Genomic DNA, 14,671 nt, shown 5'->3' on the forward strand with positions numbered 1-14,671 from the left:
TGGCAATGGTAAAAGGGTCACGTATTCCTCCGGCCGTATGATAAATATTGACATTCCATGTCTAGTCTATCCTATCTCTTGTCGGTGGAATCATCTACTTTTTCTACACGATTGGTATTTCAGATCATCAGATATGAAGCTAAAAAAGATGCCTAGTTTATCCTGTCCTTCGTTGGTATGGAGGGATCCTACATTTGTGATCAGAGATAAGTAGTATGTGCTATACCTGTTAATAGAAAGCTTAGTTGTATGAAATATTTGGATGATTTTCAAGTTTAAATATACAATCTCAGAGTAGTTCGGACATATGCAGCAGTCCCTTAAATTAAATATACAACATGTATTCTATTTCTTAATTTTACTAGTGTTCCTAAACTCGTGAATTATTGGTAATATATTTATTGTTAGATTGATACTGTAAGTGTACGAAAATTTTGGATATCTTTCAGACTTAAAATGGCAAAAAACAGTGGTTAAGTACTATTTAATTCCTTCAAAGACTTAAAATTATGATAGAATATCATATTTATATTTTACATATCATTTGAAATTCAGTGAACAAGTTATTTACCTATGCATGGCAATTATTACCTATAAATGGTAATTGTTTGTAATTAGATAAAGATGTTATCTGTTCTAAAATTATTATAAAAAGTGAATTTAATTGTTATAAGAAATAATTATTACTTTAATAAAAATATTTTGAAAAATTATATATATTCAGACATTTTTAGAAATTTAAGAAGTTTTATAAAGTGCATAGATAATGAAATTAGGTTAATAAATACTTTTGTATTTATATATTGAATTTGAACTTGGTATTACATATCACAAATAAATCGTGCGATAAATTGAACTCTATTGAATTTCAACAGATTTTAATCACAGGATTTTAATAAAATTATCTATGCATTACATTACATGTGTGTAGAATCCACCCAGGAAATACCAATACTATATGGCAATACAGTATACAGTTTTAAAGAGAATGGTTTGGAGATGTAATGAAGAAAGAAAAAAAATGAAAATTATTTTATTGACTCAGATTCGTCTATTCTCAATGACATTTCTAAAGAATACATTTATCATTTCAATACAAAAAGTTTATCAATTCTTTATTAACTTTTGAATCTTTATACTATATTGAAAAAAGCTTAAGAGTTTTTAAAGCTTCTTTTTATTATTTATACTTACACGTAATTCTTTAAAAGATTAATAATTAATTCTTCAAATAGTAATTTCGTTACATTATTTGAAGACTTTACTGGTTAAGTCTGATTAAGTTTTCAACTTAATGACTACTAAAAAATTGATTAAAGTCCATTTAACAATTTCACTTAGTTAACTTAAGTTTGTGTTAATACATTTGATCTAAACTATTCAGGCATAACATTAAGAACCAAGTCAACTATTAACTACGTTCACGTGAACTATTCTCACTATCATTACTTTGATGTATCAAACTCATCTCTGAAATTAGATTCACTCGTACCAAAATATTTGCATAAAAGACATGTACTCCAAAAGTTTCGATAGGTCGTTGCACGAGACAGCGTAAAATAATTATGTCCGTAAATAATTTGAAACAAACATTGTGAACCCGTTTATACATGTGCTCGTACACGGCGTTTCCTTTTCCTCTCTTTTTGTTTGCTTTTCTGGCCGAGCCGGAAGAGTAACGAATGAAAATGTTTCCGGCCGTCCGACGAAACGGAAGGATCGTAAATATGTATGGATAAAGCGGAAAATCGTGAAAAATTCTGTTCGCCACGCGACAAATAATTCGCGGTTTCAGATCGATCGCCGTTTCGCGCGTGGCTTGTATATTTCGTGATGTACACACGTCCGCACCGGCGACCGGTAATGCGTCCAAATTACCATCTTTATTGGTAATTTACTGTCAAGACATGTTTTATGGCTTCATACCGAGGTTACTGGACGAAATACGACGAACTGAGGTTACGTGATTGGAATGCAGTAGCAAGACAGGGGATGCACAAATGGCTCGAGACTTCAGGATTCTTAGTGTAATAGTAAATATTGGGTTCAGCGTGAATAACCTCGTCGGTGGATATTAGAAAATTACTACATTATATGGCATTGATAATAGTAATTTATAAATTGTATATCAGTTATTAATCTTGCACTCGAGAGACGACTTTTAGTCGTCAGTTGATTCGAAACAAAATTATAAAATTGAATATTAAATTTTGTGTAATATATCAATGCATGTAACATTCAAATAAAACAATTCCGCACTTTACTTTATGCAATATATTTCTTTAAATTAATTGTAAAAGATATAATCAGTATTTCAACAGAAAATAATGAATTTTTATAGGAAAAGATATTATCGAATGTAAAAGGTTAACCCCTTGACTTTTGATTTATTTCGCGATAGCTTCAATATTTATTTTGTTGATGACAATTTGTTAGTTGGGACTCAATTATATATTCATTCTAAATTATATGTTCACTATGAAAGTTTAATGTTCACTAGCGTAAGATAATATTTTGCTTTAATTGATAATGTTTCTAGGAATACTCATATTTAGAAACTTGAATTTGTTATTATAAGGCAAAGTTATCTTGTGACTTTTAACCAGTAAAAATCACATTTTATATGAAATTTTATTCGAATCTAGAACACGTGGAAATATTTGATTATTTTTAGCATTCAATCTATAAACCAAACAGAACTAGAAAACACCATATCATATCTGATTTACGATTGTCAATTTGTAATATATAGTTAGTTTATAAAAATTGCATGAAAAGTGTATAAGAATTCAAGCACGATGGTGTATATTTCAATATTTATTACATTTTAAATTATTCTTTTCCATTATACGAAAAATCGTTCACAAGAGACGTCGTGAAACTAGCGGAAACTCGTTTTCTCGAACGCCGATAAACGTCGAGGGTATAAGATGGTTGTAAACAACTCCGATTTCAGGTTCACGACTTGACATGGAATAGCTCGTATTCCCTGGATCGATCGATTATTAAGAAATGCTTTAATAAAGGACGATGCAAATTCATTTGACATGCACCACCATGACCGCATTGCATTATTAGAGAGGCGGGGTTAATTTATCGATGGACAGTTTGTTTTAACCAGCTCTGTAATAAACGGTCCTACTAAATAAGAGCGAACAAATAGAACTTTCGTTCATTTGATGATATTTCGTAACGTTTTATTCGTGTTTGCAGGTATTCCGTAAACGAACGCAAATGTTTGAGCAAATCATATTGAAAATGCAATGGTTTTTATAGATGTATAGCATTTTAAATAATTTGAATATAACAGAATTGTGAAGTGAAAATTTTAATATAATAAATTAAATCTTTATTTTTCTGTATTTTCACATACCATTGGAGTAAACCAAATTAAAAATTTTTGTGTTCTCAGGAACGTTTCATTTACTTTGACCAGTGTATATAATAGGAGTTATAAAACCCAGTTTCGCATGCAGGGAAATGTGAACATCGTAAAATAAACTGTTCCTATATCATGTTTCTTCATTCAAATAATTAAAATATGGATTTTTATATATTTATGTGAAATTTGAAAGTGCAAAATTCGATAAAATGTATATAATACGAAAAAATATAAAATATTGAAAATGTAAAATATTGAAAGTATGATATTTTTTATAATGCTTGATAAATAAAATAATTTTGTATCAAGATTTCTTTATTTTAATCTTTATCTTATTCTGAAAAATACGAATTTACATAAGAATTCACAAATAACTAATAATAAATACATTTTTTAGTGTGTATTAATCTTAATAAAAAAGATGTCTAAAATGTTCATTTAATTAATAATAATAAATAATTTACACGTTTGTTACGTACGGGGTTTTCCTGAGTCACTTTTTCTTTCTTCTGGAAGCTGCATGCTGCTCAAGGGGAGCTCATTCGTATATACAAAAACCTCTAATTCCCTCGCGGGGGTCTACTGGCTGGGAAATCCAGTCTGCGCATTTTTTGATATTTAAGGGCCACCGACTTGCTCATCAGGAGGTTCATTTCGAATTACGTAAGATGAGAGATACATGGTGAGATCGGATTCCCAGTCCTTTTCAAACATAGTCTGACGGTACGTATAATTGCTACACTGTACCCCTGCATTCCTCAATGTGCCAAAACCGAGAGAACGCGACTTAGAGTCCGCAACAAGATACACATTAACAATTGTACTACATAACTTTCATCAGAATATATTTAAATGATTTTCCCCATTTCTAGTTCAACCTTATTTAGTGATCACATTTGAAATTACAGTATTAGTACATTCCTATTACGGTATACTTTTGTCGCACAGAGTGTACTTCATTCATTTTAGAGAGTTACGAGGCAAAATCATTCCTATTTCCAATCGTAGCACCTAATGGTGAAAGATACACTGGCCCATCTACGATTTCCCTGCTGTCAACAATGCTTGGTCATACAATTACATCGCCGGCTCTCGGCTCGTAACACACTCATAAATAGCCATTTACGCAATATCAAATTTCTAAGAACATTATTAAAAAAAATACAAATACATAGATAAAAAATGGCCTTTCTTAAATAATTAAAAAAATACAGTGAGATCTCAATTAACCGAGTCGCTATTTTCTGTGATCTAGAATATTTAGTATTCTGGTTAAATTGGAACTCAATAATTAGAATTCTTAGATTGTATCTCAGAATATATACGATCGAACTTTCCAAACACGTTTGAAAAATTTCTTCTCAACTTCCATTTATCCCGATAATGAGTCTCCCAATTAAATCGAGCAATCGGGGCTTTATCGTATACTTCAGATGTTTTATATTTTGCAATTTCTCACAAATACATGAATTAATTAACGTTTTCCGATTAACCTGTCGATTGCAGAATTTAGTTTGAAGAATTTCTCGTTTCGTGCGCAATAAAATAAAAAAATGAAGTGTGTACTCGTCAAACGCAAGGCGAATGCACCTAGGGTATATTTTAATGAAAAACCAAAGCAAAACAGTAAAGAATTACATGTTTACCTGAAAAAATAAATAATTCATTGATTAAAGAATTAGTATCATTTCAAACATTAAGATTACGTGCGTACTCGTCAAATGCAGTTAGTTAATTGGTTAAGCTTATGATTGGTATTTCGTTGAGAGTTTCGATTATCGGGAATCGTGAATTTTTCCCAAGCTGATTACCGAGGCTGTGAAACGTGGCACAGAACCCGCTGTGACCAGTTTTCAAATTTTGATTGAAGCAGACCGCGGCGTAACCGAGCGGGAAAAGAAGTGAAAGAACGAAATCACGCTGACTCCGCGAGACTTTTATCACCGTGAAATTATTTAGTTCATGGTTCACCCCTGCAAAGTGGTCCCCGTTGGCTCCAGGGGGTTTGACGTACTTTTTCATTCTCTCGTTCCGAGCTTTCGAAACACTTTTTAAAAACATTTTTCAGCCAACTCGCTGTATGTCCATCGACCTCCTTCTCGCCTAATATAATCTTAATCGCCTAATATATAGGTTATCACCCAAAATGAAGGGTTTAAAAAAATACTGGCTCAAACATCAAATTCTTTGCTGTCTCTTTTCAAATTGTAGATAACTTAGAAATGTAACAACTTCTTATTATCTCTCTATTGTGAAAAAGTGTAACAACTTTTTTGAATATTTGATGAAGAAGCATTTACGTTTATATATCGCAGCTTTATATATCAAACTTTCAAAATAAACTACTTAAAATTGGTTCCAATCTTTTCCCTAATTATTCTTCTGAATTTTTCTTTGGGTATATATATTCTTTGCTTGTTTCTTATTGGATTGAAACGTTTGTGTTTGAGTGGATAATACAAACATATTCTGACTTGTACATCTTGTGTTAACACTAAAACTACCGAGCATATAATATGATTAATATGTAATCTCTATGAAAATTGTAACAATAGATTATTTTCAATTTCTTCAGACAATTATTATAGTATTCAATTGCAACCATTTATTATCAAGATTATTTCGAATATTCAATGCTTTTAAGATATCAATAATGGCGAAACAAAAATATCGAAACCACTCATTTTGGTTAATACAGTAGTTCTAGTGTTAAAGATTAACCCCTTCTTTTATAATACCGTGTCAAATTCGTGATGAACATTTCAAACTGAATTCGATAAGTCTAACTTTTATTTGCTTGTTTCGAATATGAATTAAATATTACTTTCCCATTATCAACCTTTAAAGTAAACGTAGATATAGAATAATTATGAAAAATTTTTTCTTTTCTAATGAATTATTAATCCTAAAATCAAAAAAGAAATCATAGGACAAGGGGTTAATGCTAAAACTACTGCACTCCTTAAAATAATGGGTTTCAGGTTTCTTATTTCGCAATTATTGATATCTCAAACTGTTAAATATCCAAAATGATTATAAAAATAAATAGTATGGGATTCATTTAAGTTAATCTGAATAGGATAACAATTTTTAAGGGAATTAATAGTATAAATTATAACTTCGCAATTACAGGATTCAACACACAATGAATATCCAAATCAATTCAAGTTCTCTGTTTATAAGTTCAGACTCGTTCGTCTCACTCTTGCAAACGTTGAAATACATCCATCTGATTCGTACACTTTCTACACATTCTATCGCTTTCACAAATTTCATACGTTACATACTTCAGCTACGTTTGGGATGTTCCAGAATTATTGATCTCCGAAAATATTGATGTTATATAACATGTGATATGTATTCAAAATTTTCCAAACATTCCACATATCGATTACACAAAGACACTCATTCATCACTCATGCACACCGAAAACCACCGTATCTACAATAGTTTCACTTCAATATTATAATGAATATATGAAGAAATGAAAAGTTGCACATTAATCCTATTAAACGTTCAGTCTTGGTCTTTTCCTTTTAAGTGGCCAACAGAAATTCTACCATACTCTTATAGATTTTTCCTTCACTTAGAGTACGATGGTAGGAAGAAATTGTCAAACACTAGGCATTTGAGGGAAAAGTAATTTTTGTTTCTGTAGTGTTATACTATTTTTCTACTTCTACTGTTATTGTAGAACAAATATTCATCCAAATTTTGTAAGACGGAACCATATTATGCTTATATTTTAGTAAATTTCATTTGAAAATCTCAAAACATACCCAAAATATACTTTAGACTTTTGTTTATAGGAAAGGGTTATTTATGTAATTTATGTTGGAATAGTTTTAATCCCTTGTCTTATGACTTATTTCTTAACTATGATCGATGCAATTACTTTATCATTAATACTTTATTAGAAGTAGACTAAAGATTAATGATTGTTAGTAGAAAATTATTACTTAATTTAAATTTAAAAAAGTAAAATAGCACTTAGTTTTGTCAAATTCAGCTTCAAATTTTCATTGCGAGTTTCACATGAAATTGTAGGTCAAAGGGTTAAATGGTGTTTTTCTTTAAGATTTTCATTTATTTTAAAATAATCACTTCTCACAGCCTAGCGCTAAAGCGAATCGAAACGAGTTCCATTCACGAAACTTTCGAAGCGAAGAAGCCGGGGAAAGACGCGTAAAAAATCTATTGAGCCGAGTGAACGAGTTCGATCGCGGGGATTCGGCATTTTTTCGGGGAAAATACTTGCGCGCAGTTAAAGCTGGCAGCCTTAAATTTCGTCCACGTGCTCAACCCTATTCTCGTGTTTGTGTGATTTCGTTGCAAAGCGTTCCCTAACGAAAGCGGCGGAACACGTTTTGCGCGAGTGGTCGCAGCAATACGATACGAATTATTTCGTTCGGAAACGTAACCACTCAATGGGAATAGAGGAACAGTAGGACAAAAACGAATATAAAACCCGCGGATCTTTTTCGTTTTTATCTTCGTACATGCTCATTGTTTTTAACCATTTATGGTTGTGTCGAAGCAGATTTATCATTGAATTTCGTTTCAATGGTTATTTAACACGTTCGCTACCATCGTCGCATGTTTTTGAGGACTGCAATTCTACATTTTATATAAAGAAACTGAAATTAATGCTACAGATATTGTTATTCAAAATTAAGCTATCACATTATAACCTCTTGCCCTATGATTTATTTTTTAACTATAATTAATATAACTACTCTATCGTTAATAATTTGTTAGAGAAACAACAAATTTGTATGATTATTCTATTTATGTCTACATTTAATCCAAAGTTAACGATTCATAATAGAAAACTATAATTTAATTTATATTAAAAAAAATAAGTAACACTTACTTTTCGTCATAAGCCTGACACTATGTTGTAGGTCAAGGGGTTAAGTATTCTGCCAATTTTTTTTATAATTATTCACAATATCATAATTGTATTATATACGAATGAAATGGTAATGCTTGTTTTTAAATAAATTAGTAAACATATTAAACTACAGTAGAATTAAGTACCTGTTCTTAACACAAATTTCAGAGTGAAAAATCTTTGATCTAGGAATCACTTTTAACCACAAAGAATTAGGTTCATGGATAGTGGAAAAATTTAATAATACACAGTACAAAATTGTTAATCATAGTTTTAATGGCAGAGTGTAGAAAAATGCATATAAAATCACAAATGTAATTTCAAAGTTAAAATTACATTCTATAAAGTTAAATTTTTCAGAAACTCTGGATAGATACCTCCTTTTAGGTATAGAAATTATTGATTACGACTGATTCATATATTATGAAAATAACTGAATAGAAATGTTACATAAATATTTATTAGAAATAAAAATAGTATATGCTAGATAAACATAAATTGTTTTACAAAACGACTTTTTCTACGTTACGATAACAAAACAAAAAGGAATAGATTATTTTTTCAGTAATGGTTCTTACTAAAATAAATCTCACTAAAGCATTACTGTATATTATTAATTTTATTCAGCCTGTGCTTTATACATTAATATATACCGTAAATACAAAGAGTTCTTTGTCCATTAATGACATAATGAGTTAATTAAACAAGGGCAACAATTTGATATGCATTTTTTCATTTAGAAGTGTTTTACTTGTTAGAGGTTTCTCGATTTACTTTACGCCCGTTAATATCAATTAAACAATTAGGGATAACAGCTTGATTCACAGTTTCCCATTTAAACATGTTTAACACTACGCTTACAAGAATTTATTGTATAATTTGTTCTAGTGCTCTTAGAAAAATTCATCTTCATAAACGTTCATCAAATAATATTTATAAAATTCAATATGCGTCAAACTGACGGATTACGTAAACCTAATGTTAATAAAAATGAAACATTGAAGCTTGAAACAATACTAATTCTTTCAACGACAACTTCTTTATTTTTTCAGATAAACATGTAATTCTTCTTCGTTTTGATTTGGTTTTTCATTAAAGTATACCCTAGGTGCGTTCGTCCAGCGTTTGACGAATACACTCTCCATCTTTTGATTTTTGAAACTAAATTCCACTGTTAACAGCTTAGTAAATAAAAAGTTCCTCGGTGTAAATACTTCGAGTGTCGAAAGAAATGAAGTAAGCAAGGGACAAATTTGTTTGGCCTATGAATGAGTCACCTCGGAGCTCTCCTTTCTCGTTTCCGTAGTGGACATGTACAATCATATATGTAGTACGGATGTACATAGGTTTACACAGCAAACAGACTCGATAAATTAGTCGTGGCGAGACAAAAAAACATAAACGATTCCTTGAGGGTGTAACGTACACGATGGGTGCAGTTGAGTGACACGTTACGTTGGTTGATTAATTTTCCCCTACTGCCTTCGTTATTCTCTTTTCGCTGATTACTCAACAGACCGACCATGTCGCCGCTACAATATAGCAGGGTAATTTTACGGTTCGCAGAATTTTCCTGAAAGGCTAATATAATTTCGGGCCGATGGACGTCGGTAACATTTACGCACGTTGTAACCGGGGTATGCTTATTCGATTATGTAATTATTGTTAAACAGTGTTTGGTCGGCTATTAAATGTGCAGATACATATATACCCACGCCTATTTCGGTCGCTGTTAACACTAGGTTTACGAACATTTATTGCACGATTTATTCTACTGCTTCTGGACAAAGTGAAAGTCGTTCGATTGGAGTTTTGAAGTTAGAGGTTTAACATATTAAACGTCAGGAAAATCTTGACCGTTTGTTCTTAGAGTTATTCCTTTGTAGCAGAGAAAACAGAAATAGTTATTGATTATTTGATGTTACAATTCTTACGTTACACTATTATCAACTTAGTTACGTTATTAAATATTTACATTCAAAATTGTTTATCTTGCATGTTACGATTATTTTCAAATAATTCAAAAGTGTCGGTCATAGGGCGACTGACATGGCGCTTAAGGGGGGAAATACCTTTAGACGGATGAAAACGAGCTGATCTTTATGAATCTTTTGTAAAGGAAAGGATTGTTTTACATTTTTGAAACTTTGGTTATCATTTATTATATTCTTTCTCTATTACAATGTATTTTTTGTTTTTCAAAATATTTAAAAATAACGGAGTTATGTCCCTGTTTTTCGGGAAGGTTGTGGTGCGACTTATTAAATGGTGTAAGTTCTAGCATTGGCTACATTGATTTGAAACAAACCAGCAAGACATATTTCGATAACTAACATTTACAGTTTGTAGATGAACCTAAGGAAAGCGAAAAATATTGAAAATTGAAAAAATGACACGTTTTTAAACAGAAACTTTGAATTTTACATGAAATTTTCGCTATATTTTTTGAGTAGTTTTTGAGTTATTGATTCCACCGGTTTCGAAAATGTAGTTTTGATATAAACACGTTCAAAGTTTCGATAAGTGATAACTCAATAATTTCAATGACTTAGCAGCTAGTCTGCGATTCCTTCTGTTTCCTCATAGAGCTGATTTTCCTCCATATCTTGCTCACTTCTTGATTTTCGAGCCTCTTTGGTAGTTAATGAGGTGCGTCGCTCCTGTCGTATTGCTCTCTGTTCGTCGATTTTGTCGGTGTATGTTTTTGCTTGTTTTCAATTAAAGTATTCAAAGCACTCATAGTTCTTAAAACTGAAGCATATCCTTCGTTAAATAAGCCAGCTGCCAAATATGCTGCAATTTCAATAATTTTTATTCCTGAGTGCAGGTGCTTTGGAGCGAAGCGCCAAACAGTTGAGTTGAAACTCTCGTTATTGTTCTGAGTATGTCCGCCCAAGCACCTCTCAAGTAGATTCTCTTCAGATAAACCTTCATAAATTGGTAGGATGTGCTTCTGCACGTCTGGATGCAGTGGTGCAGGATGTTCTATAAGGTCCAAATTTGCTCCTGTAGCTAGAGCTTTCTGCCACTTGCACCAGCTGTCATTTCCTACCGGGCAGTATTCGTGCCTTGGATTTTCATTGGTGGAGCATAAGAGATAATACGAGGCCATTATAGATTTTTTCATATTTTCCACACTATGAATATTTCTTCGTATGGCTAAGCCATAGTATGCGGTGAGTTTCCTGATAAGCGCATCAGTCAGCTTGCCTTTTCCACCGAGGTTTTTTGTTTTTTTAATATTTCGAAGCCGGCTGTATGATAATTTTTCTTGTATAACGCAAACAATGTAAAGTAACATGTTTACAATGATTGAAAGGAGGGAATTATGAAAGGCGGGTCCTTCGCTTCGAGCGCCTGAATATATATCTGCGGTGGGCTACCGCCTATGAGTCCCGATAGCATCAGAAGGGCTACGAATTTCGCTTTAAAACTTTGGCACCATACTCTTAAGATGTTATACTAACATCCTATAGAAAAAAAATATTGCGATTTTTTAAGGTTCTAAAGGTATTTCCCCCCTTAACGTGTTAAAAATAAATAATTGAGGTACATACTGGCATAATTGTATTCATCAAAATCGACGTAAACATGTACCAAATAGTGATAAAATTCAATACACGGCAGATTGACGTGTTCCGTAAACCTAGTGTTAATAAAATTCTTCATTCTCTAAGTGTATCTTTGCATTGGTCAAGAATAATGAAATTATAAGAAAATTAAATATTACAATACCATTTAACTTTCTCTTGTAGGTCTCTTTATGATTTAGTACCATTCTGAACATACAACGAGTCTCAGTTGTGCGAATCAGACCCTTAACACAGTGCGTATAGGCAGTTATTGAATAGTTTATTGAAGGAGAATAATCAGTACTCGAGGATTTCAAGAACAATAGTAATTGAAGTCGTGAATTCCAAAACAGCATGCGTACATTTTTAATGTTATCTATATGCGTTAGTGATAACCTATCTAAAACTATTTAATAACATTAATCTAACTAATAATACTAACTAATAATACTATTTAATAATATTAAAAATGTACAACAATGACGATGTACGTGTAGCCAATGCTCGCAGCAAGAATCAAGAAAACAGGTAATGAACAAATGAATGAAGTTGAAAAGAAATATTGATTTTCTTGAAATGTTGATTGGTTGACTTGTGCAATTGTTAAATTGATAGCTTCAATTACATTTTTGCAACATGGTGTGGGGTGCGACGCATAAGGCCGGATATCGCAGGTATACTCGGACCGTTATGACCAGGGCACTTGGACTCAGATGGTTCGCTGGGGGTTGACAGGATTAGTATTTAAGATGATTGTAAGGCCTTTTTAGGATAGTGTAATTTCGTGAGTTGAGAGGAGCAGGATAGAGTGGACTAGCGTGGAACAGTGTAGTTTGAGACTCTATAGTAGTAGGCCAGAGCAGACCAGCGTAAAACAGCGTAGTATTGCGTAGAATAGATTAAGATACATAATTTAGTTTAATTCTAGTCAGTTATAGTACATTTATATAAAAATACAAATACACCCGTCAAAATGACGGGTTTCAGGTTCCTTATGTAGCAATTATTGATATTTTAAAAATGTTAAATATCTAAACTGACTTTTAAAATTGTTTCACTTCAATATTACAATGAATACATGAAGAAATAAAAAAATCTATTATTACAATTTTTATAAGGATTACATATTTAATATATTAAACGCTAGGTAGTTCTAGTGTTAATAGGTGACTATATAAAACAAATGAAATTATATAAAAATCGAGAGTGAATAAATTGTATTGTCAGTTTCGTTTTTAAATTATAAGCTATTCAAACCTGTTACTAGCACTGTGTGAGTTCAATTTCCGACTCTGTTTCTCGTATGGTAGGTCACTGTCCAAGCTCGTGCAGATCCGCTTCGAGCACACCACTATTATAATGGATGGCTATACATTAGATAAGTTATTAATCTTTAATAAATTGTAAGCGAAATCAAAACTGTAATTTCTTAATAATTGACTTTTATTTTATATTATAGATTTTATTTACAGATTATTGGTATTACAATATATTATAAAATATGTTAATACTATTGAAAATATTTGTCATTGTTAGATGATAATTATTAATTACTTATATTACTTGAATTAATTTCATTATACTATGTTACCTCATTTTAATTATATTGTTAGATGATGGATTATATTATTAAATTCCAGATTTTTCCAAAAATTTCATACAAAAATTGATATTTATCTTTTATGAATGGTTTATTTATATATTTAGAGATTTATTTTCAAATTCGTAAGTAGTTTATAGAATGAAGTAATTGATCATTGGTGTTGAGTGTTGCAGTTAGTTACGGCGATGCTCTAGCTCAGTTTCAAATTAGTGATAGTGAGCCTGAATGAAATAATGAGATTTTCGATGAGTTGTAAGTGGATCGATGTTGATCCGTTGAGTTGTGAAATTTTTCGTTAGAGATTCCGTCGATTCGTGTTGTGGTGGAACTCTTCGTTAGAGACTCCGTGGAACTCTTGGTTAGAAATTCGGCGTTTTGTGCTAAGGTCTACCCTTAAATAGTTAGCTGTAAGGGTAGTGTCGGGGGATGAGACACGCAGATTGGTTGTCTCCTAGAGTTATAAGTTTTGGACAGGGAAGAGGCCGTTTTTCCTGATTGGTGACAATCACCGGAAAGTTGACCGCCTCCAAGTCCATCGGTCACCTGCAGGTATCGAGAGTACCTTCGAGAAATTCCGCGTGCCTCGACCGTAGCAGGTAAAAAACTGTATGAAGCACCTTAACCCTAATAAAACATGCACAGAGTAAATATCTAAAATGTAAAAATGCTAATCCTCGAACAGCTGAGGGTGGTTGTTGAAGGTAATAGTCGATGGCTTCATAAAGTTATTTGAGCTACGATCCCCTGAAAGATTTAGAGGAACGTTGACGTAACTTCAGTTTGTGACACCGAGCGTCAACAATTGGTACTATTGATTGAAATTATATTTAGAAGTTCTACTTAAAAGTTTGCGTAGGATATTAGCGCTTGTGGAAAATATATGCATAGTGGTAATTGATGGTCAATGTTTGTGAAATTTAATAGTGATAAGGAAAAGGGGTAGTAATTTTGCTTCTATCTAATGGAGCTATTTAAACTCTCAAAGTTTGTACGTGGTATACTCCTAATATTCAAGGGTGAATACGGTTAAATTGATTGATAAATAACATTAATTTTCCTATAACTTAATTAAAAGTTTAATTAAGAGTTGTTACTTTGGGTATATTATTAATTATGATTCGATTAAAATTTAATATTCATTTTTGAAATTTTATAGTTAGGTATGTATTCGTTATGTATTAGTTCACATATAATAATTAAAATTGTTCATTTTAAATAGT

The 14,671-nt window shown here is 31.7% G+C and overlaps 1 protein-coding gene across 1 annotated transcript; it reads right to left on the reverse strand.

Annotated features, from left to right (window-relative positions):
• Positions 1-10,831: 10,831 nt before the first annotated feature.
• On the reverse strand, positions 10,832-11,403 carry LOC116431149 (uncharacterized). The gene is given in 2 exon segments (XM_031986190.2): positions 10,832-10,992; positions 10,995-11,403. Coding segments are annotated over 2 exon segments (570 nt in total).
• Between the last annotated feature and the right edge of the window lie 3,268 nt (positions 11,404-14,671).

The sequence above is a fragment of the Nomia melanderi genome, chromosome 2, assembly GCF_051020985.1.
Source record: "Nomia melanderi isolate GNS246 chromosome 2, iyNomMela1, whole genome shotgun sequence".
Classification (NCBI taxonomy): domain Eukaryota; kingdom Metazoa; phylum Arthropoda; class Insecta; order Hymenoptera; family Halictidae; genus Nomia; species Nomia melanderi.